General features: G+C 33.1%; 2 protein-coding genes across 3 annotated transcripts; both read left to right on the top strand.

The window, feature by feature from the left end:
* Positions 1-1,673: 1,673 nt before the first annotated feature.
* LOC135834523 (uncharacterized) lies at positions 1,674-12,640 on the top strand. Of its 2 annotated transcripts, XM_065348450.1 has the most exons (5): positions 1,674-3,291; positions 3,467-3,635; positions 8,584-8,662; positions 10,934-11,618; positions 12,421-12,640. In XM_065348450.1, the coding sequence occupies exons 3-5, from the start codon at positions 8,649-8,651 to the stop codon at positions 12,466-12,468; spliced, it is 747 nt and encodes a 248-aa protein (XP_065204522.1). In that variant the 5' UTR covers positions 1,674-3,291; positions 3,467-3,635; positions 8,584-8,648; the 3' UTR covers positions 12,469-12,640. The 2 variants fall into 2 exon arrangements, 1 of the variants encoding a protein (XP_065204522.1); XR_010556687.1 differs by lacking the exons at positions 8,584-8,662; positions 10,934-11,618; positions 12,421-12,640 and adding an exon at positions 4,082-4,825 and having other exon boundaries at positions 3,040-3,291.
* A 984-nt stretch (positions 12,641-13,624) lies between these two features.
* LOC135834524 (uncharacterized) lies at positions 13,625-20,301 on the top strand. The gene is made up of 4 exons (XM_065348451.1): positions 13,625-13,740; positions 15,217-15,291; positions 15,728-16,379; positions 19,923-20,301. The coding sequence occupies exons 2-4, from the start codon at positions 15,278-15,280 to the stop codon at positions 19,971-19,973; spliced, it is 717 nt and encodes a 238-aa protein (XP_065204523.1). The 5' UTR covers positions 13,625-13,740; positions 15,217-15,277; the 3' UTR covers positions 19,974-20,301.
* The last annotated feature ends 1,359 nt before the right edge of the window (positions 20,302-21,660 follow it).

Genomic DNA, 21,660 nt, shown 5'->3' with positions numbered 1-21,660 from the left:
AAAAAGTGTTTTCTTCGTGCAACACATGGAATAGTATGTTTTTGGTGACGCTGAGCACGAATATGACGTCAGATTTTTGATTGGACCCGCCCACGGCCCCCAACACCTCCCCAAAGTGGATCCCCCCAAAAAAAGATTACATTCGTGTGACACATGAAATAGTATGTTTTCGATATCGCTGAACACGAATATTGCCATAGTTTCTTAAATCGACCTCACCCGTGACCCCCAGAACCTCCCTCGATAGGTAAAAGTTCAAAAAAACGGTGGGGGCCGTGGATAGGGTCCAATCAAAAATCTGACGTCATATTCGTGTTCAGCATCACCAAAAATTCATACTATTCCATGTGTCGCACGAACAAACACTCTTTTGAACTTTTACCACCTTTGAGGAGGTTCTGGGGGCCATGGATGGGGTCCTATCGAAAATCTGACGTCATATTTGTGTTCAACGTGACCAAAACCATAGAATACGATATATCACATGCCCTAGATTTTCTTTTGAAAGTTTAATCCAAAATTGGAGGTGGGGGTGCTCCCCCTACATCAAGAGATCCCATCTTAAAACTTGAATGTTTCTAAAAAGCATCAAAAGGTTCATCTAGGGAAATTTTTTCAAAATTTTAAATGGTATAGCTCCCACTTACAGCGCCATTTTGAAATTTGAAAGTTCAACTTTCAACTTTTGAAAATTTCAATATGCTTAAAAAGTTCTAAATGCAATGCCCTTTCAAACTGTGAAATCAGTTTCGATCAAAATATCATAGTTTTAGGGGAATGGGCTGCTGAAGTCGAGTACCTCGAGACAATGTGAAAATAATGGAAAACCCCCCCACCCACCCCCTGAGGTGGCTAGGACAAAACTAATTGCGGGGTTCTTACTTACTGGATGGGTATATATTGTAAAAAAAATTTGTGCGAAATCGAAAGACATGACTTTCAAAATCGCCTTTTTTTGGCTGACAAGGGAGGTGCCCAGGTGACATGCACCGATTTTAATGATTCTTGCAGCATTGGATAGAGGACATCGAACATAGTCTACCACAAAATTTTCAGCTGCTGAAGTTGATATTTCGATTTTTCAGAGCAATTTTTCGATTTTCACATAGCAATTGTGAAAATAGAAAAATCGCCCTGGAATGGTCAAATATCAACTTCAGCAGCTGAAAATTTCACCGTGGGCTAGTCTCATCATATGTATTGAAATGCCCAAATAATATTGAAGGTTTTGGTATGCGACCTCCGCCGACTATTTTTGGCCAATTTTTCCAAATTGCATTGTGAAAATCAAAAAATCGCCCTGGAGGGCTCAAATATCAACTTCAGCAGCTGAAAATTTTGTGGTAGACTATGTTCGATGTCCTCTATCCAATGGTGCAAGAATCATTTAAATCGGTGCATGTCACCTGGGGCACCTCCCTTGTGAGTTGACATGGAATGACCCCCATAAAATGGATCAAAATGGAATTCGGCAGCATTCAAACTGGAAGTTATTTCTTTTTCGATCAAAAATTTCTCTATGTATTTTTATATACTTACTATATGTTTGTGCCGATTCGAAACTAAAATCTTCACGAACGATTATTTTTGGAAAAAAATGAAAAATTCATTTTTGCGACTAAATGATCAAAAAAAAAATTGAAATTTGGTTTGTACCCTATTTTCAATCCCCTAGAGTGGTAAATTCAAGTTTATAAGAGCCGAATTTCATTTCGACCCAATTTTAGTTTTTTTTTTCGAAAACTGGAGAATGGAATCCGGAAATTTTTTGAAGGTTTTAGGACAGCTCGAAACCAAAATTTATCGACTCAAGAAGGTCGAAAATAGAGAACAAGCTTTATTTCAGTATTTTTCGTTCACTCGTTGTTGAACCGTAAATTTTTCATTTTTTTTTCAAGCATAATTGCTGTCTCGCTGGAAAAAATATTGCATTTGAATCGGTATGAACAGATTTTGAATATATCTGCCTCAATCGATCGAAGGGCCATACAGAAAGAGGTTATAGTTAGGTGCTGAATTCTATTTCAACCCTATTTATACGATTTTTTATTTTATTTTTTGAAAACTGAGAAATTGGAAAATTAGCTGGAGGCTTCAGAACGACTCGAAACTGTCGTCAATCGACTTGTGAGGTCCAAAAATAGGGCATAATCCAAATTTTATGCTTTTACGTTAGTGTGATATAATTTTGATTTTTTTTTCTTAATTACCCACTAGACTATTTTTGGCGATTATCATCAAAATTCCAGAGTCTCCGTTTGAACATCCCATAGCAGTTTGAAATTTCCGGAGAAGACTAAAAACTTGCTAGAGGCTCTGATATAGACTGGATGAACTATAGAAGTTTTCGAACTTGAGGATCGAAATGCAATGAATTGAAAAATCCAAATCGAATGATCATGCAGTACATCACCAGCTAAAACTTCAGTTACTGAAGTTCATTTTTCAATTTCTGGTAAATTTTTAAAAATCAAATTTTGGACATAAATGTGAAAAATCTAAATTTTATTAAATTGAAACAGTAAAGAAAGCTAAAAATACTCCATTTTTGATCTCTCGAATCTGCTCACCAAAAACAGATTGGAAACCGATAAGGGATTTGAAACCAATTTTTTTTTTTAACATTTTGAACTTTATCTAACTGTAAGGTTTTATTTCAAACTTTATTAATCGAATCTGGGGAATATAACAGTATGCTTCAGAAAGTTTCGTACCAGTTCAAATGCATAGGTAGGTATTTATTTCTACATCAGCTTTTTGTGTTTTTTTTTTTTTTTTTTTTTTTTTTTGTGGAAGGAGAAAGGGGATATCTAGACGTTCAAAAAATTATTTTTTCAATAAGCTAAATTGTACCCTCATCTTCCCATATCTGGACTTTTTTTCATATCTCAATTTTATAAAGACGTACCTACTTTTATTTAAAATTGAATCAATATTCTCTGGTATCAGTTAAACTTTACTTATTGATAAACTCCATCCATATGGTGTATTAATTAAAATAGTGTAATCAGACAAGACTTCAACCGATACTAATAAAATCTATAAAAAATTTAATCGGAATGGACTGAAAAAGATTAACTTATTCCGCGTTGAAAGTTGGGTGTACACTGTACAGGGCTGTCGGATTCATCCACAGTTTAAATTATAGGTAATAGCCGAACGCCACATTTCTAACTAAAGTTATTCGAGGATGTGTGCAGTACACTTTGAAATCTATAGGCTTAGTTGAAGCATGTCCACATCAACATTATTCATTTTTTAAGAAAGCACTTTTGGATTGGATCTATATCTGTAAGTATAACCATACAATATTACGCTATTCATATAGGTACATATTAAATCATAAGTGGCACAATTGTTTGAAAACAAATAACGCCATCTTCCCTTGTAGGTACTAATTTTTTTTTTGTAAAGATTACAAAAAACAGCAAAGATGGCTTTAAATGATCTATTTACGAATTTTCAGCGAGTTTTTCTAGGATTTATAGGATCGACCTGATGAGGGAAAAGAATTAGGTACGTGTCTTTCAATGGATGTTTGCGCAAAAGGAGATCAAGATTCCGTTAATCACACAATTATGGAAAACCGCTTGGAAGTTAATAAGTTGGCTTTGAAAATTGAAGATTCAGATTTGGTAAGATTAATAGCTAGCTAATATATTCATGTATGAACTTATGTACCTTCCCTATTAGATAAAGTAGTAAGTATTTTATTTTATAGAAATATGTGTCAGATAGCAGCCCGTCATAGTCCCTCAGTCAGTCATCTTCTGTTGGATTTCCAACTGTTTCTGAGTGGTTGTAGGGGGAGGGGGGTGTTAGAACACATCTCACAAAACGTCTACAGAGCTAGTCCCTATAATTTTCATTTGTAGGTACTCTATTCAATGTAGCTCGACAGTTCTTTTTCAAATACATAGATACCTACATACGTAGAAGGTTCTTTAGGAGTAGGTTATTCACTTTGATGGATACGAGTAACTTTGCAAAGTGTGATCAAAAGTTATCTGCTATTCAATTATGTTGCTATTTTAGGTAATGTCTGTGTAGAACTGATTGTGAGAATATTGCGTTGTTGCAGGTAATTTTTGATTGTTGCGAGATGACAAGTACTGCACTGTGAACTGGGCAGAAAAATATGAAGTATTGGATAAGATACATTTGAAATTTCATCTAAAGTAAAGCGAGTCTTGCGGGAAAATAAAACCAACACTCGGATAATATGTACCTATGAAATGTCGTATGCCTACGACCCAATCATCCAAAAGCTTTTGCTGGTAATACTGATATCTTTTGAAGAGGACGCAAATGGTTTTCACTATATGATCTGCCACCTACCTATGAAAACTACCTACCAAAGTTGAACGATCTTAATCTTGTGAACTAAAGGCTTCAAAATATGAAAAATTGTTGGTAGATGAGGAGCAGGGTTAAGTTTTGCATAAAGTACAAAACTTAGCTTCGCTGCTCCTCAAAGTAAATAATTTGTAAATTCTTTTAACTCGATATCTGTACACGTATCATGGCTTTTAGCATCGTTTATAGCTATAATCTCACATTCATTAAAGTAATAAAACTCACTACCATACGTTGAAAAACATTAAAAACAAATCAGTCTATCTTTATCATCGAATCAGTGATATTTTTAGGTCACTTCGGTACCACCCTTTTGAGCGGATAATTATAAACTCTCAAATTAGACGATTGTGCTCGAGGTGCTCTAAATCAATTCGGATTCACCTGCGATTTCCTGTTAGTAAAATCAAACGTGTCTGTATATACTTAATGATTATAAAGAATAAAATTATAAGTTTAGAAATGGAAAGTTTGTACACTAATATTTTATTTGATCGAGTTTTATGCAATATTATCCTCGCAGGCAAATACATTTCTAGCTCGCAATGCCCCTGTACAGACAGAATAAATCAAAGGGGTCTATTATAATTATTAATAACCAGTGCTCCTGCAAAAATATTGCATTGGCAACAAATTTTGAAAAAATTGCAACGATTTGAGCCAGCTGAATGATGACAAAAACAATATTTATGAACACTGTTGCTCTACATGAAAAATACCATTTTTAATTTTTACACTTTTCTAAAACATTAAACAAGACGAGGTCAAGGCGAAATTTTTTAATTCATTATACCATTGGGTAAGTACCATATAAAAATTAATTCGAATCCCCGAAAAGAGGTGCAACATGGCCAAAAGAAATGAACAATGTTGAAAAACGTGTTTTTTCCATGTATTATGATGGTAAGGATCAAACTTACTTTAGCCTGAAATTTAATTTCTGGCCTTCAAGTATGCCCTAGATGCAAATGCGAAAATACCAATTTGAAATATTTTTGCCTTTTTTTCTCCATTTTTCTATTGCAATTCAATTTGCTTCCTTACTCCAGGAGAAATTTTTTGAAAAAAAATCCCATGAGCCGAAATATCAAGTTATGGTAAAAAAAAAACTTCGGAGAACCAAGTAAAATGATACTTATTTGAATTTTGATAAACGTGACCTAGTACATATGACTAAAGAAGCCACAAGTCGGATTTTTCATTTTCGATTTTTTGGCCATTTTGAAAACTAGACGTCATAATGAGGCCAATGAGACCAATCCCAGCCTTGTTTTCAATTCGCATTTAGACTAAAGATAGAAGCACGATTTCAACATTTTAATTTTTTTTAAATAAACGAGATAAAGAAATGAAATAAACATTTTTTGAAAAACGAGATATTGGAATGAATTAATTGGAAATATTTGTAGATACAAATCAGATAAATGCATATGCATACATAGGAAGTTATCATGTGAATTACATATCCGTGTTTATCATGAATTCCCATTATCTCCGAATTTTTAAGGAAGGAAATCTTTTTTAGAAAAAAAGGAGGTAGAGGAACTTGAATATCCAGTGATAGGGATTTACTCGTAGTTTATTAGTTGATGATCACTCAACGTACTTGCAGCTCTTATCGAAGTGGTACCTACTCATACGTTTTCCTGAAAGGATCCCCCACGTAGAAAAAACCTACTGAAAACCTACTGACTTATGTAGTATTATACTACACAGCAGTAGTTTGTCAGTAGTTATTCATCACACACCAGTGGTGCTTCAATACTGCATTCTTTACTACCCTGCAGTGTTTCACTACATAGTAGTGGTGATGTGGTGGTAATCCACTATGCATCAGTGACACTCCACTAGTGAACACTCCACACACCAGTGGTGAGTGAGTGACAATCAATACTTACAGTAGGCTGGTGAGTAGGTTTTCACCACATATCAGTAACACTTCACCACTCCATGTCCTACAGACTGGTAGTATGTAGGTAAAAACTTTTTGCAACCTTACTGCCAGGAGTAAGATTTCACCACACACTACTGATGTGTATGACGTTTAGTGGTGAAATATCACTAATATGTAGAGTGATGTTTACCTACACACTACATGTGTGTAGGTAAAAACTTTTTGCAACCTTACTTCTAGGAGTAGAGATTTCACCAAACACTACTGCTGATAGGATATTGAGCAGTGAAGCGTCACTAATTGTAGAGTGATGTTACACTACACACTGCTGATGTGTCATAAAAACTTTAAACAGCCTTACTGCGGGGAGTAGGAATGCCACCACACACCACTGATGTATAGGATATTGAGTAGTAAAGTGTCACTAATTATGTATAGTAATTTTCACCCACACAACAAAACCTATTGTTAGCAGTAGTTTTTTATGAGTGCTCTGTGTTGAAACACTAGTCTTTTTCTCAATTTTATAACCAAGATTCTCAAAGAAAAAATTTAATGCTCCAAAAAACAAAATTTCATTGATCCTTTTCTTCAAGAATTTCAACAGCTCACAAGGAAAATTTTTTATTCCTTATTCCAATAAAATTGGAATAAAGTGTATGTTAAGATGACTTGTTTTTTTTTCTGATCAAATTTAATTTTGGAATTTTAATTTCATAAAAATAATAACCAACTGGTAATTACAAAAATTGAAATTGATTTTTTTTTTGAGAACAAAATTTTTATGTTATTTGGAAATTATAAAATTTCTGTTTTAAATAAAATAAAATTTTATGCAAGGAGAAAAAGCATAATGATTTTGAAAATAAATTGGAAATTTCATTATGAAATTTGAAGGAGAATGTAGGCAAGTAAGAATAATAATTGAGAAATTACCAAGTGTGAAAAAAATTTAATTCTCAAAAGAAATTTATGAATAAGATTAAAAATTAAAATTAATTCATTTTCCATAAAAATTTTTTTCTTTTGAAAAATTCTGATGCCACTGCATCTAGAAATAGCATCCGATTTCAAACTTCAATAAAATTCCCTGAAACACCCCCTAAAATGAAATTTAATAAAAATATAAAACACCAGCATTGCTAGTTTACCCAATTTTATTTTAATTCAGTTGAGATGTTTAGGTAGGTATGTTTTTCTTTATGAGCCATTGAAGTTGTTAAGAAAAGGAAATTTTTCTTTGATAGTCTTATGAAAAAATTCAGAAAAGAATTAAAAAATTAATTTTCACCAATTGATAGAATTTTTCTATAAATTTCTATCAACTTGCCTCTTCGTTTCCATCTGCATCTGTAAATTTTACTTCGAAAATCAGCATTATTTGTTAGGATAAATTTGAGGAAAATCATGATTTTTTAAAAAGAGTGATAAATCTGATTTGAAATTTATAAGTTGAACTTTTTTCCCCCATTAAACTGACAATTTTTTTGAAAAAGTATAGATCTAATAGGCAGATAATAACATCACATAACTATTTCTTATTTTTTTTCCAAAAAATAATTTCTTACTCAAGTATAAACTTGACTTAAACAGCTCAAACACATCTCAAAAAATTTGGAAAATTATTCCCCACATATTCATGTTTTTACCAAGACAAATAACTTAAAATTGGTTTAAAAAAATTTCTTCCCTGAATGGGGCTCGATCGGCATATATGCATCATTTAGGTGTACTTTAGTCACCAGCACTGGTGGTGTGCTCCTCTAAACCATGGTAAGTAAGTAGCAGTATTCCTCATCAGTAGAGAAATACAGTAGGATACAGAAGGACAAATCAGAGGTGATTCCAAGTAGGTAAGTGCCAGTAGTGATCACCACTTCTGAATGTAGTAGAACACCACCATTGTAAACAAAAATAGTGTTTCCTGTAGTGATTCACTACTACCCTGTAGGTATTGGCACCTACCTACTGCAAGTAGGTTTTTGCCAATAGTGATTTTTTACTACACTATTTCCCTAGTAGTGAATCTTCACTGTCAACACTACTACCTTATCAGTAGTGTTTCCTAATTGGTTTTTGCCAGTGGTGATTCTCTACTACACTACTAACTAATGACATTTTCCTATAGGGAAAATTACTGGGACAACTACAGTTGTTCCACTGATTTTTCACTACAGGGAAACCCACTCACAAGTAGTAGTAATGGATCACTACTGGCAAAAACCAATTAGTAAACACTACTGATTCTTTATATTTAAAACTAGTAGGTTTTTTCTACATGGGCCGAAAAGCTCACGTGAAGAAATTCGTTACCAAAGTTCTTTCCTTTTCAGTTATCATCGGTTTGACATATAGTGGTGGTTTCCCCCCTCGTTCCGTTCTTACATTCAACATCGCCATGGCTGCTATTAAGTAAGTGTATTTATACCGTTATGTAAATGTGTACGACCTCGCTCGCGACACCACTGACAAATTTTTTCAAAAAATGCTCACTTGGAAACATTTTTTGGAAATATTTGGATAACATTGGTTCAGTATGAGTATGACCTGCCTCTTCAGTGAAATGCGCTCCTTGTCCATTACATCTTAGATTTCATTTTTGCCTGACTCTCGGGAGATTTAATATTTAATATTGTAAATATCAACTTCAGGGGAACCTCTTGAGGTGTCACACTCCAATTTGAAAGGGACCGCAATTTTTGGAAACAGCGTAGTCTAAAAAACCCCAAAACCAAATTGTCAGCTGCCCAAGTTCATTTTTCGAATTTTTGAAAATTCAAAATTGACTGTTTTTGGCAATATTTATACTTTTTTTAAAAAAGTACGCACTTGATCAATAAAAATGGTCAAAATAAGTCCCAAAACTAATATTAATTACCCAAATCCAAATTTCACCATTTCCAGCCATTCTGGAGCCTCCAGCGCGATTTCCCAATTTCTCCAGAATTTGGAATTTTCTCCAGAAGGCGTGAATATGAAGTTGGGCAGCTAAGAATCGAGTTGTATATTACACTCGACCTGTTTAACGAGTTTATCCACATTTGAGCCGATTTTGGGAGTGACACCTCAAAATTGGTTTTTTGACAAGCTTTTTTCAAAATTAAATAATCCAAAAAAATCAAAAGATAACCGTTTATGAGGAAATTTTTGAAATTTGCACTAATCGCTGTATTTTTTCAAAAACTAACCCCCGGAGCGCAAATGCTACCATTTCCAGCCGTTTTGGAGCAAGAGTGACACCTCAAAAAACCACTCTTGAGGTGTCACTTTCAATATGGCCTCAATTGTGAATAAACTCGTTAAACAGGTCGAGTGTAATATACAACTCGATTTTTAGCTGCCCAACTGCATATTTACGCCTTCTGGAGCAAATTCAAAATTCTGGAGAAATTGAAAAATCGCGCTGGAGGCTCCAGAATAGCTGGAAATTGTGATATTTTGATTTGAGAATGTAATTATGGACAAAATACAGCGATTCGCACAAATTTCAAAAATTTCCTCTCGAACGGTTATACTTTGATTTTTTGGATTTTTCAATTTTGAAAAAAGCTGGTCAAAAAAACAATTTTGAGGTGTCACTCCCAAAATCGGCTCAAATGTAAATAAACTCGTTAAACAGGTCGAGTATAATACACAACTCGCTTTTTAGCTGCCCAACTGTATATTGACGCCTTCTGGAGCAAATTCAAAATTCTGGAGAAATTGAAAAATCGCGCTGGAAGCTCCAGAATGACTGGAAATTGTGAAATTTGGATTCGGGGGGGTTAGTTTTGAACAAAATACAGCGGTTCGAGTGAATTTTGAAAACTTCCACACAAATGGGAAACTTTTGATTTTTTTATTTTTTATTTTTTAAAAAGCTGATCAAAAATCCACTTTTGAGGTGTCACTCTCAAAATCGGCTCAAATGTGGATAAACTCGTTAAACAGGTCGAGTGTAATATACAACTCGATTTTTATCTGCCCAATTTCATATTCACGCCTTCTGGAGAAAATTCAAAATTATGGAGAAATTAAAAAATCGCGCTGGAGGCTCCAGAATGACTGGAAATTGTGAAATTTGGATTCGTGGGGTAAGTTTTGAACAAAATACAGCGATTCGAGTGAATTTTGAAAACTTTCACACAAATGGAAAACTTTTTATTTTTTATATTTTAAAAAAGCTGATCAAAAATATACTTTTGAGGTGTCACTCTCAAAATTGGCTCAAATGTGGATAAACTCGTTAAACAGGTCGAGTGTAATATACAACTCGATTTTTAGCTGCCCAACTTCATATTCACGCCTTCTGGAGAAAATTCAAAATTCTGGAGAAATTGAAAAATCGCGCTGGAAGCTCCAGAATGGCTGGAAATGGTGAAATTTGGATTTGGGTAATTAATATTAGTTTTGGGACTTATTCGTTGTATTATTATTTTGGATATAGGGGGACTTTGGGTCTCCCATCAGCAAATCGATGGCACTCAGTCAGAATGTGTTCTGCTGTCTCTGATGGGCTGCCACATTTCAAGTGGAGATTCTCTTTCTAATTCTGTGGAGAAACGAGCCAAAGCACCATTTTCCACTAAGGGCATGTGCCACCAAGAAGTCTAGTTGCTTTTCTATATCCTGCACCTTCAGACAGGCTAACTGTGCAGTGTGCACACATAAATTACTATTGATACACTATTATAATTTTTGCAGATTGTTCCATATACCGATGTGGGTTATGACGGTTTCATTTGTTATTCAGTACACATCGACTCAAGATGCTACTACAGCTTCACCGAATGTCGCAGATAGATATAAAACAAGCGTTTTTGAAACAGGCTTTCCCTTAACTAGATCTGGCGCTGAGAAGAACGCGCAGTGGATCTCGTGTCTTGTAAATTGCGGCGTAAAATTGGCACGAGTTTTGCGTAACCCCCACACAGCTAATTATTACAAACAATTTGCCTTCTCTTTCGAACAATTGATCAAAAAGTATTTTGACTCGCCCTACCAGGATGAATCTGAAGCCTGCGAAGAAACTTTTGAAACACTGTTGACAACGGTAATAAACCACAACATATATGACATCGGCATAAGACGCCTGGAAATAAAACACCAGTTCGAAGACATGGGTGATACAAGAACCCCAGATGTAGTTCTTCAAAAACATAATGGTGGACTGGTTATATTCGAAGTAAAATATTGTAGAGGAAATGCACTAAATATGAATATGATCGAAGATATGTTAAAAAATGCCACTACTCAAGCGTTAGGATATGCTGATTGGTATTTGTATGGAAAATACCAACATCTGTACAATGCTCCCAGTGCAAAAGTGATTGTTTTACTGGTGACGGAATATGAGAAACGAGTCGTGCTGCAGACCTCCGATAGATTGGTAAGTACAAACACAGGCGAGTACTTTTACTCGCTATTACTTTTTTTCATTTCAGATGTATCCGTTTTGAAATGTAGAAGTTTTTTTGGGTGTTTTCCCAACTTCAAACTATTTCTCCGGATTTTTTTTGTGCCAACATTTCTACTCTTTTATTCAACTTCAAAATTTTTCCCAAAAATTTTTTTCGCCATGGATTTGGTAACAAAGTTTTCTAAATTTTTCCCGGTAACAAATTCTTTTGAAAAAAATGTTGGGCAATTTTTTCAATTTTACAAAATGCCCCAAAAAATTAAAAAATTCCTGAATATTTTTTTTTAAATTTCCAAAAATATTGCCTGCAATTTTTTTATTTACTTTTTTTTAAAAAAATTTACATGAAACGTGGAAAAAATTTAATTGCAAAAGCTTTTGAGGAATTTTAGAGAAAAATTTCAGTTGAAAAAAGTACTGAGAAGAAGTTTTGAAGTTGAAGAAAATTTGAAAACAAAAACGAGAAAAATTTTACAGTTAAAAATAATGTAGGGAAACTTTAACTTGAAATAAAAAATTAAACAGTAGACGACGAAGGATATTGTATTACATTGATTACAAAGCCTGAAAATGTTGGTCATTGTACCTTTGATTTTTGTTTCTTTTGAGCACCTTAAGTACTCGTATAATTGTTTTGTTATTGTCAGAATGTTGTAGGTAATTGTAAGTAAATAAATTCTATGGGAAATTCTAGGGGGAGAGGAAATGGTATTGAAGTAAGGGGCAATTATCTTACACAAATTATCTAATGCACAATTTATTTTAATTGCAGAGAGATTTTTTCACCGAACTACCAACTATGAACCATTGGTCAAATTAGGTAATTTACTCGTCCGACGTAAATGTGTGAATAAGTACCTATTTTTAGTTAGTTTATATGTACTTGTTTTTGAATGGATAATTAGAATTTTCAATTTAAAAAATTAAACAAAGTATACTATAAATAGAATTTTAAAGATGAAATTATTGCAATTATTTAAACTGTATTTATTATAAAATTTATTAACAACTTCAATTAATAAATTTAAGCATGTAAATTTCAAATAAAGAAAAATTATTAAAAAATTTAAGGTGGCGCAGCATTTTAGGTTGGTTGCATTTTGAAATAGCAGGGGCAAATCATGCAAAATTTTAAATGGCATACACGGTCCTCAAAATGCTGAGCATGCTCCTGAAAGAAGGAAAAGGATACGCTGTAGAGGTGAATGGGCAATTGGGCACATAAGGTAGGTGGTTCAACAAAAAAATAAAAAGTGGAAAGAAAATACAAGCCAGATAGTAAAAAGTAAACTTACAATACGTATTAACAAAGAAAGGAATATTCTTTCATCTATGTATGTATTTCCGCCTCTTTTTATCCATTTTTCTATTGATATGCAACTCAATTTGCTTCCTTACTGCAGGAAAAATTTTTTGAAAAAAACTTCCATGAGCAGAAACATGATGATAAAAAGATCTTCGGAGAACTAAGTAAAATGAGACTTGAATCTTGATAAATGTGACCTAGTCTGACTAAAGAAGCCACAAGTCGGATTTTTCATTTTCGATTTTTTGGCCATTTTGAAAACTAGACGTTATAAATGAGGCCAATGAGACCAATCCCAGTCTTGTTTTCAATTTGCGTTTAGATTAAAGATAGAAGCACGATTTCAACATTTTAATTTTTTATTAATCAACGAGATAAAAAAACGAAATAAACATTTAAAAAAACGATATATTGGAAATAATTTGAGAAGCTCCAACTTGGTTAGAATGAATTAATTGGAATCATTTGTAGATACAAATCAGATAAATGCATACCTATATCGCATATATAGGAAGTTATCATGTGAATTACATATCCGTGTTTATCATGAATTTCCATTATCTCCGGATTTTTAAGGAAGGAAATCTATTTTTTAAAAAAGGGGGTAGAGGAGCTTGAATATCCAGTGATATTATTTACTCGTAATTTATTAGTCGATGATTACTAGACGTACTTGCAGCTTTTATCGAAGTGGTTCCTACGTTTCCTGAAAGGATCCGATAAGCTCACGGGAAGAAATTCGTTAAGGTACCAAAGTTCAATTGAATCGTCTTCAAAGTTTACGTGGTACGTATTAAATTTTTCTTATGATCCTTTTTCATAAATTATGAAACTATTCGATAGGTAAGTATTAAATTCTATAGGATATTGCTAATTTATATAGATAACGATAAAATTTTTACTCCTATTGAGAAAATTTCGATGGTCTGCGAGATTTTAGGTTTGATTCAAGAAAAATGGGCTGAGATGCAATTTCTTAATTTACTTGGATTTTTAATTTTTTTTCTCAACACCTAAATATGTACTTACGTTCCTACTCTCTCCAAATGATCTAAAAAAATTAGCTCAAGTGTATCCAAAATACATATACCTACCTATTAAAAAAAAAATATTCAGAAATTTCCGTCATGACGGAAAAAGAATCTGTGTTTTTTTTTATGCCAAGATACTTATCTAAATTTCCTCAGAATTTTAACAAGTTTCTTAAAAGTTATTCAAAAACAATGTCTGATTTTTTATTTTTAGAATTTTACAAAATTTTAAAAAGTTAGAATTCCAACTTTTTTATACCTATTTCATCAGAAATCTGCAAAAAACGTTTCACATTCTAAATTTCCTCAGAATTCCAAAAAGTTTTTAAAGTTAGAATTTTGACATATTATCTGACAGATTGATATCTTCTGCAAAAAACGATTGAAAGAAAAATAAAAATGACATTTTGATATTTCATAAGGTTACCTTAATTTCCTTAGAATTTCATCAAAAAATTCAGACATTTCAACATTTTGACATTTTATACCTGAATTTTGTAAAATTGTTGAGGAAATTCAGAAAATTTCACAAAGTTTTCAATAGTTGGAGATGATGTCAAAATATCAAAATTCTTATAAATTTCCTCACATATTTCATTTTTTTTTTTTTTAAATTATAAATTTTAATGAATTTGTTGTATAGTTTCATTCTCATGTTGGAAACATGGAATTCAGTTTTTTTTCTGTGTTAACATTTGGAATTATCGATTTTTTGGTCATGAATTGATCATTCTCAAAAATTTTAACCCTTGAAGGCCTGAACCAAACTAAGAATCAAGAACAAAAATACTTCCTTAATTATGTTTATCCAGCTGATGAGAACAAAAGAACAAGAACCGTTCGTACTAATATTTTTTTGGCTCGTTCTTCGTTCTTCTCTTGAACTTTTTCTGCGGAAAATTTTAATATTCGATCGAGAAATAGGGATAAAACTGCATTTGAGCCGGAAAAATAAGAAAAAACCTGCACCGAGCGTTAAAAAATTTAGGTGGCTAAACAAATTTTTAAAGTTCATTTTGTTCAAACGTCAAATGTGTTTCAAAATAAAAATATAAAAATTATGCAACATTAACAATATCAATGAAATACAAATTTGAAACAAAACTTGAACTCGCTTCACTGGGGTAAAAATTGGTATTTCAAAGACCTCTAGAAAATTTGCTTCAATCAGATGTTTAAAACTACATAAAACGTATTCATTACCTTGGTAAATGATTTTTTTCCTTTTCAGTTATCATCAGTTCGACAAGTGGTGGTTTTCCCCTAGTCCCATTCTTGCGTTTAACCTCGCCATGGCTGCTAATAAGTAAGTGCATACCTACCATATATCTTACCTATTTTAATTTTGGGAAGAATGACTATTTTAGATACCTATTAAAATAAAGGATTTTGGCCCATCTTAATCCTAAATTTGTAAAAGCTCATAGATTAAATTTCATCTCGAAATCTCCACCAAAAACAAATTCCAAATTATTCAAAGAAATTAAAAATCTCAATTTTTTCCATTACCGATAACAGTTGTTTATCAAGATTAATTTCCAAGAGTTGATTATTTTATTGGAAATCTAATCAAAAGGATCTTTACTCATTAATAAATTTACGTTAAACGTTCGGGATTCGAAGTTTATTAATCTGGCTCCCCACCCAAATTCTGATATACCTAAGGGTATTGTTAAGCCAACTGTGTGCGCATAAATATACCAATAGGTATTAAAAAACAATATTACCTATAACTTTTGCAGATTGTTCCATACGCAGTTATGGGTTACGGTGGTTTCATATTATCTTATTCAGTGTACATGGACTCAACATGCTACTGCAGCTGTACTGATAAGTTTTCCAGGAAATCAATATACACTTTATACGCAAGAACAGTGGATCTCCGTAATTGAAAACTGCGGCAATAAACTGGCCCGAGTTTTGCATGGTCTAAACCCAGATTTCAAAGAATTTGCTCTCTCGTTCGAACAAATGATTAACGTTTATTTCAATAGAACTGGGAGCTGGCCCCACGAAGCTCTTTTTAGAGGATTGTTCATGACTGTAATAACCCAAAACTGGAGTGAATTGGGCATCAACGGAATGGAACTATATGATCTACCACGCATGTATGAAGAACTTGCTAATACAACAATACCAGATTTTATTATTCACCATCGTAATAAAGCAGCGACTATATTTCAACTAAGATATTGTGAAGGAAATAAACCAAATATGAGTATGATCGAAGATATGTTGAAAAATGGTACCACTGAAGCATTAAAGTACGCTGATTGGTATTTGCACGGAAGATATCAAGATGAGTATGATACTCCCAGAGTGAATGTAGTAGTTTTAGTGGTGACGGAATATGAGAATGAGAAACGAGTCGTGCTGCAAACCTGTCATAAATTAGTAAGTCATGTACCATATATACTTACCACAGGTCTGCTGGTTAGGTACGTTTTTTTTCATGTCAGACATTTTTTCAATTCTGAAAATGATGATGTTTTTTATTCAAATCTAGACGTTTTTCTCGGATATTTTCCCAACTCCAAAACTTTTCTCTGAAATTTTTTAGTGAACATTACTCACTTCTCTAACTCCAAATGTTTTTCTCAAAACGTGTTTCAACATCAATTTTTTTCATAAACAAGTTTTTAAAAAAAGTTTTCCAGTACGAAACACTTACCTACTTTTCAAAAAAAATTAACGTAAGTTTGGGGAGCCCGCATAAGGATCCATTGCAAACCCCGTCGATCCTCAGGGACAAATTTTTTCTTAAAATGGGAGTTCTAAAGAGCATTTCTAGGCTTGTCCTCGAAAAAAAGTGGCCCTACTTACAAAATGACGGCCATTTTGATTGACAGGTGAGCCGAAATCGCAGATTTTGCGTTTCAACATAAGGACTCGCAGAAAATTTTTCAAACAGTACAAAAGTAGATCAAAATAGCAGGCAAAAATTCATCAAATCTCAAAATTTCAAGTGCTAAAGTGCCTTTTTCGATTTTTGGTGAATTTTTGAAAATCAAATTTAGGCCGAAAATGAGGGGAAAAATCAAAATTTTACCAAATTGACTGAGAAAGCTGAAATTTGGAATATACCCTACATTTGACATGCCAAACCGATTGGAAACTGCTTCAAACCGTTTTGAGCAGTTCTGGAGCCTTCATCAGATTTTTAAAACTCGAAATTCCCACATAATTTCATTAAATGGAGTTGGATAGCCGAAATTTGCTCTGCAAATTAATTTCAATACTCTATGAAGTCAACTGCAGGGGGATTTCAAGGCGTTTTGGAGCGTTCAGCGACTTTTTGAAAATTACTGGAGCCTCCAGTAGATTTCTGAAACTTTGAATTTCCCCAAAATTTCGTCAAATGGAGTTGGAAAACTGAAATTTATTCTGCAAACTAATTTCAATACGCTACGTAGTCAACTGCTGGTGGATTTCAAGTCGTTTTGGAGCCTCCAGCGACTTTTTGAAAAGTCCCATTGCGTTTTTGTACATAAATTGAAATTTCCGAAAAGTAGCTGGTAGCTTCAAAACGATTTGAAACCACCATGTAGTCGACATCATATCGTATTGAAATTAGTTTGAAAAGTATTTCAAGTTTCAAAAATCTACTGAAGGTTCCAGTAATTTTCAAAAAGTCGCTGGAGACTCCAAAATGACTTGAACCCACCTGAATTTGTCTTCAGAGAGTGTTAAAATTGAAGTGTAGTGTACATTTCAGCTTTCCATCTCCATATAATGAAATTTTGTGAACATTTCAAGTTTCAAAAACCTGCTGGAGGCTCCAAGAATTTTCAAAAAGTCCCTGAACGCTTCAAAACGACTTGAAATCCCCGTGTCGTTGACTTCGTGCGTATTAAAATTAGTGTACAGAATAAATTCCAGCTTTTCAACTCCATTTTGATGAAATTTTGTGGAAATTTCGAGTTTCAAAAATCTGCTGGAGGCTCCAGAACTGCTCAAACCTTTTTGACACAGTTTCCAATCAATTTGGCATGTCGAAAATAGGGTACATTTAAGCTTTCTTGGTCAATTTGGTAAAACTTTGATTTTTGGCCTAAATTTGATTTTCAAAAATTCACCAAAAATCAAAAAACGCACTTTATGGAAACTGTTTCAACCCGTTTTGAGCAGTTCTGGAGCCTCCAGCAGATTTTTGAAACTCGAAATTCCCACAAAATTTCATCAAAATGGAGTTGGAATAAAGAAGAAATTCATGTTGCAAAATAGTTTCAATGCACTACGAAGTCGACTACAGGTGGATTTCAAGTCATTTTGGAGCTTCCAGCGACTTTTTGAAAATTACTGGAGCTTCCAGTAGATTTTTAAAACTTGGAATTTCTCAAAATTTCATCAAAAATGGAGGTGGAAAGGCAAAATTCATTCTACAAACTAATTTCAATACGCTACGAAGTCGACTTCTGGTGGGTTTCAAGTTGTTTTGGAGCCTCCAGCAACTTTTTGAAACTCACTGGCACCTCCAGTAGATTTTTAAAACTTAAAATTTCCCAAAATTTCATCAAATGAAGATGGAAAGTCGAAATTCATACTTCAAACTGATTTCAATACGCTACAAAGTCGGCTGCGATGGGTTTAAAGTCGTTTTGGAGCCTCTAGCGACTTTTTGAAAGGCTGTATGGCGTTTTTTGGAAAATTGAAATTTCTAAAAAGTAGCTGGAAGCTTCAAAATTATTTGAAACCACCATGCAGTCCACTTCATATCGTATTGAAATTAGTTTGCGAAGTAAATTTAAGCTCGCTACCTCCATTTTGATGAAATGTTGTGGGAATTTCAAGTTTAAAAAATCTGGCGGAGACTCTACTAATTTTCAAAAAGTCGCTGAACGCTCTAAAATGACTTGAACCTACCTGAAGTCATCTCCAGAGGGCGTTAAAATTGTAGTGCAGAGAAAATTTTGGCTTTCCATCTCCATTTTTGATGAAATTTCGGAAAAATGTCAAGTTTCTAAAATCTACTGGAGGCTCCAAAACGACTTAGAATCCACCTGCAATTGACTTCGTGGCGTATTGCAATTATGTAGTTTGCAGAATGAATTTTGGCTTTCCATCTCCATTTGATGAAATTTTGGAAAATTTTTGGTTTTAAAAATCTACTGGAGGCTCCAGTAAGTTTCAAAAAGCTGCTGGAGGCTCCAAAACGACTTTAAACCCATCTATTGAAATCAGTCTGCAGAATAAATTTCGACTTTCCAACTCAATTTGATGAAATTTTGTCGGAATTTCGAGTTTCAAAAATCTGCTGGAGGCTCCAGAACTGCTCAAAACGACTTGAAACAGTTTGCAATCGATCTGGCATGTCGAAAATAGGGTATATCCTAAATTTCAGCTTTCTCTGTCAATTTAGTAAAATTTTGATTTTTTCCCCTCATTTTTAGCCCAAATTTGATTTTCAAAAATGCACCAAAAATTTAAAAAAAAAAAAACACTTTAGCACTTGAAATTTTGACAGGAGGCTAATTTTTGCCTGCTCTTTAGATCTATTTTTGTACGGTTTAAATATATTGTACAAGTCCTATGTTGGAACGCAAAATCTGCGATTTCGGCTGACCTGTCAATCAATATGGCCGCCATTTTGTACGTGGGTCCACTTTTTTTTGAGGACAAGGGATAGAAATGTTCCTTAGGAGTCTCACTAAAATTCGTCTCGGAGGATCGGGGTGGGGGAATGCAATAGATCCTTATGTGCGCTCTCCGACTACAAGTCTACAAAATTTTCTTCAAAAAATTTGAAAAAATTTTTCCCAAAAAATATGAAAAAATTTCCCAACAAAATGAGAAAAAAATTTCAAAAAATTCCCAAAGATTTTCCAAAAAATTGCTGAAAATTTTTTTTAAATCAAAAAAATGGTTTGAAGTAAGGAGCAATTATCTTAAACGAATTATCTACTTTTGTATCTAATACACAATTTGTTTTCATTGCAGAAGGTGACAACTGCAAACTACTGGCCAAATTCATTCACTCGCCCCACATAAATGTAGAAGCAGATCGGTAAGTATTTTAGTTAGTACATTAGGTACATACCTATGTATTTGTTTTTAAATTAATACTTGCAGATTAAAGTTTTTAATTAATAAAATTATGTGAAATACCTACCTACTATAAATAGAATTTAAAGATCAAATAGGTAATTATTGTAATTAAAATTGAAACTGTATTTGCTATATTTATGAACAATTTCAATTATCAATAAATTTAAGCAAGTGCTCGTATATGTAAAATTCAAATAAAGAAAAATTATCCATTAAAGAATTTAAGGTGATGTATCATGTTAAGTTGATTGTATTCTTGAAATTTCTGGGGCAAATTATATACAAAATTTTTATTGGCGTTTATTTTAAAATTTTCAAGGCCCCCAAAATACTGAGCACGTCCCTGAAAGGTAAAATTTATCACTGTAGAGGTGAAGGGCATCAAAAAAAAAAAAAAAAAAAAAAAAAAAAAGAATAAAAAGTACAAAAAAAATACAAACCAGAGAGTTGAAATGTAAAAAAGGAAACTTGCAAAGAATGAAATATTCTTTTAACGAATTGCCATTCACATTACGCCTCGTGGCCAAATCAAGTACAGTAGGTAATCATTTATTAATAGATTTTAAATAATCAAAAATTAATTACCAACGTTTAAATTGAGAAAAGTAGGCAGAATAGAGAAGGTGAATGATACCTACGAGGAACAGGCCCGTAGCCAGCGTAGGGGCAGCCGGGGCAATGCCCCGGCTAGAAAGGCTGTTTGCCCAGGTAGCAAAATCAAAAAAAAAATACGTTTGCCCCTACCAGCAAAATCAGAAAAAAAAATTAGGAAGTGCAAAAAACCAAAAACTCAACAATGTAAAATTATGGTTATATCCATGAAATGGCTACACTAGCATGAATTGCATTTGATAGCTCGATGGCTCGCTCGATGCATTCACTAAATTTTAAATCAAAAATTTGATAATTTGAGTAAAAATTAGTAATTTGTGAGGATTAGAAATCCAGTACATCTTTTTGCAATTTTTTTTGAAAAGTGAGACTTTCACTTTGTGCAATTTATGGCAATTTTACATAAAAAATTGAGACTTTTACACTTCGAAAAAGCTAAAATTTTTCAGTAATAGGGAAGACTTATGGACAATTTTTAAGAAAGAATGAAAATTTTTATAATTTTTTGCGAAAAACCGAGAATTTTGACAATCTTAGCAAAAAGCAAGATTGACTATTTTTGAGGAAAACCACAAATTTTTGGCAATCATAGGCCAAAAAAATGATTATTTTTTTCGCAACCTTCGGTTGAAAATGGGAGGCATTTTGGTCATTGACATTTTTTTCAAGCAAAAAAGGGGAATTATTAGGTAATTTTTAGAAAGGGAAATGGATATTTCTTGAATTTTTTTTACCAAAAAGTAACAATTTTTGGCAAGAAACGAGGATATTAGTGTATGTATAAGTAGGTCAACTTTCTCAAATTATTCACTTATGGATATTACCAGCATTTTTTTCTCATCAAGATGAATGCAAAAATTGAATTTTTGAAATTAAAAAAATAATAATAATTTGGAAAACCAAAGCTACTTATCGAAAAAGTAACCCAATTTAGTAACTTAGTTTCTTGAAAAGTGACCAAGTACGAGCCCTGAGTGAGGGCAAAAGTTTGTTTCGAGAAGTAAAGTTTTTTCAGGTG

Source organism: Planococcus citri, chromosome 2 (assembly GCF_950023065.1).
Source record: "Planococcus citri chromosome 2, ihPlaCitr1.1, whole genome shotgun sequence".
Taxonomy (NCBI): domain Eukaryota; kingdom Metazoa; phylum Arthropoda; class Insecta; order Hemiptera; family Pseudococcidae; genus Planococcus; species Planococcus citri.
This window is presented reverse-complemented; position numbering and strand designations above follow the sequence as displayed.

What these genes read in the sequence shown, in the direction of transcription:
- LOC135834523 (XM_065348450.1), top strand. An exon ending in TGCAGACCTCCGATAGATTG is followed by an intron (nt 11,619 to 12,420) that starts GTAAGTACAAAC and finishes TTTTAATTGCAG; the next exon opens with AGAGATTTTTTCACCGAACT.
- LOC135834524 (XM_065348451.1), top strand. An exon ending in TGCAAACCTGTCATAAATTA is followed by an intron (nt 16,380 to 19,922) that starts GTAAGTCATGTA and finishes TTTTCATTGCAG; the next exon opens with AAGGTGACAACTGCAAACTA.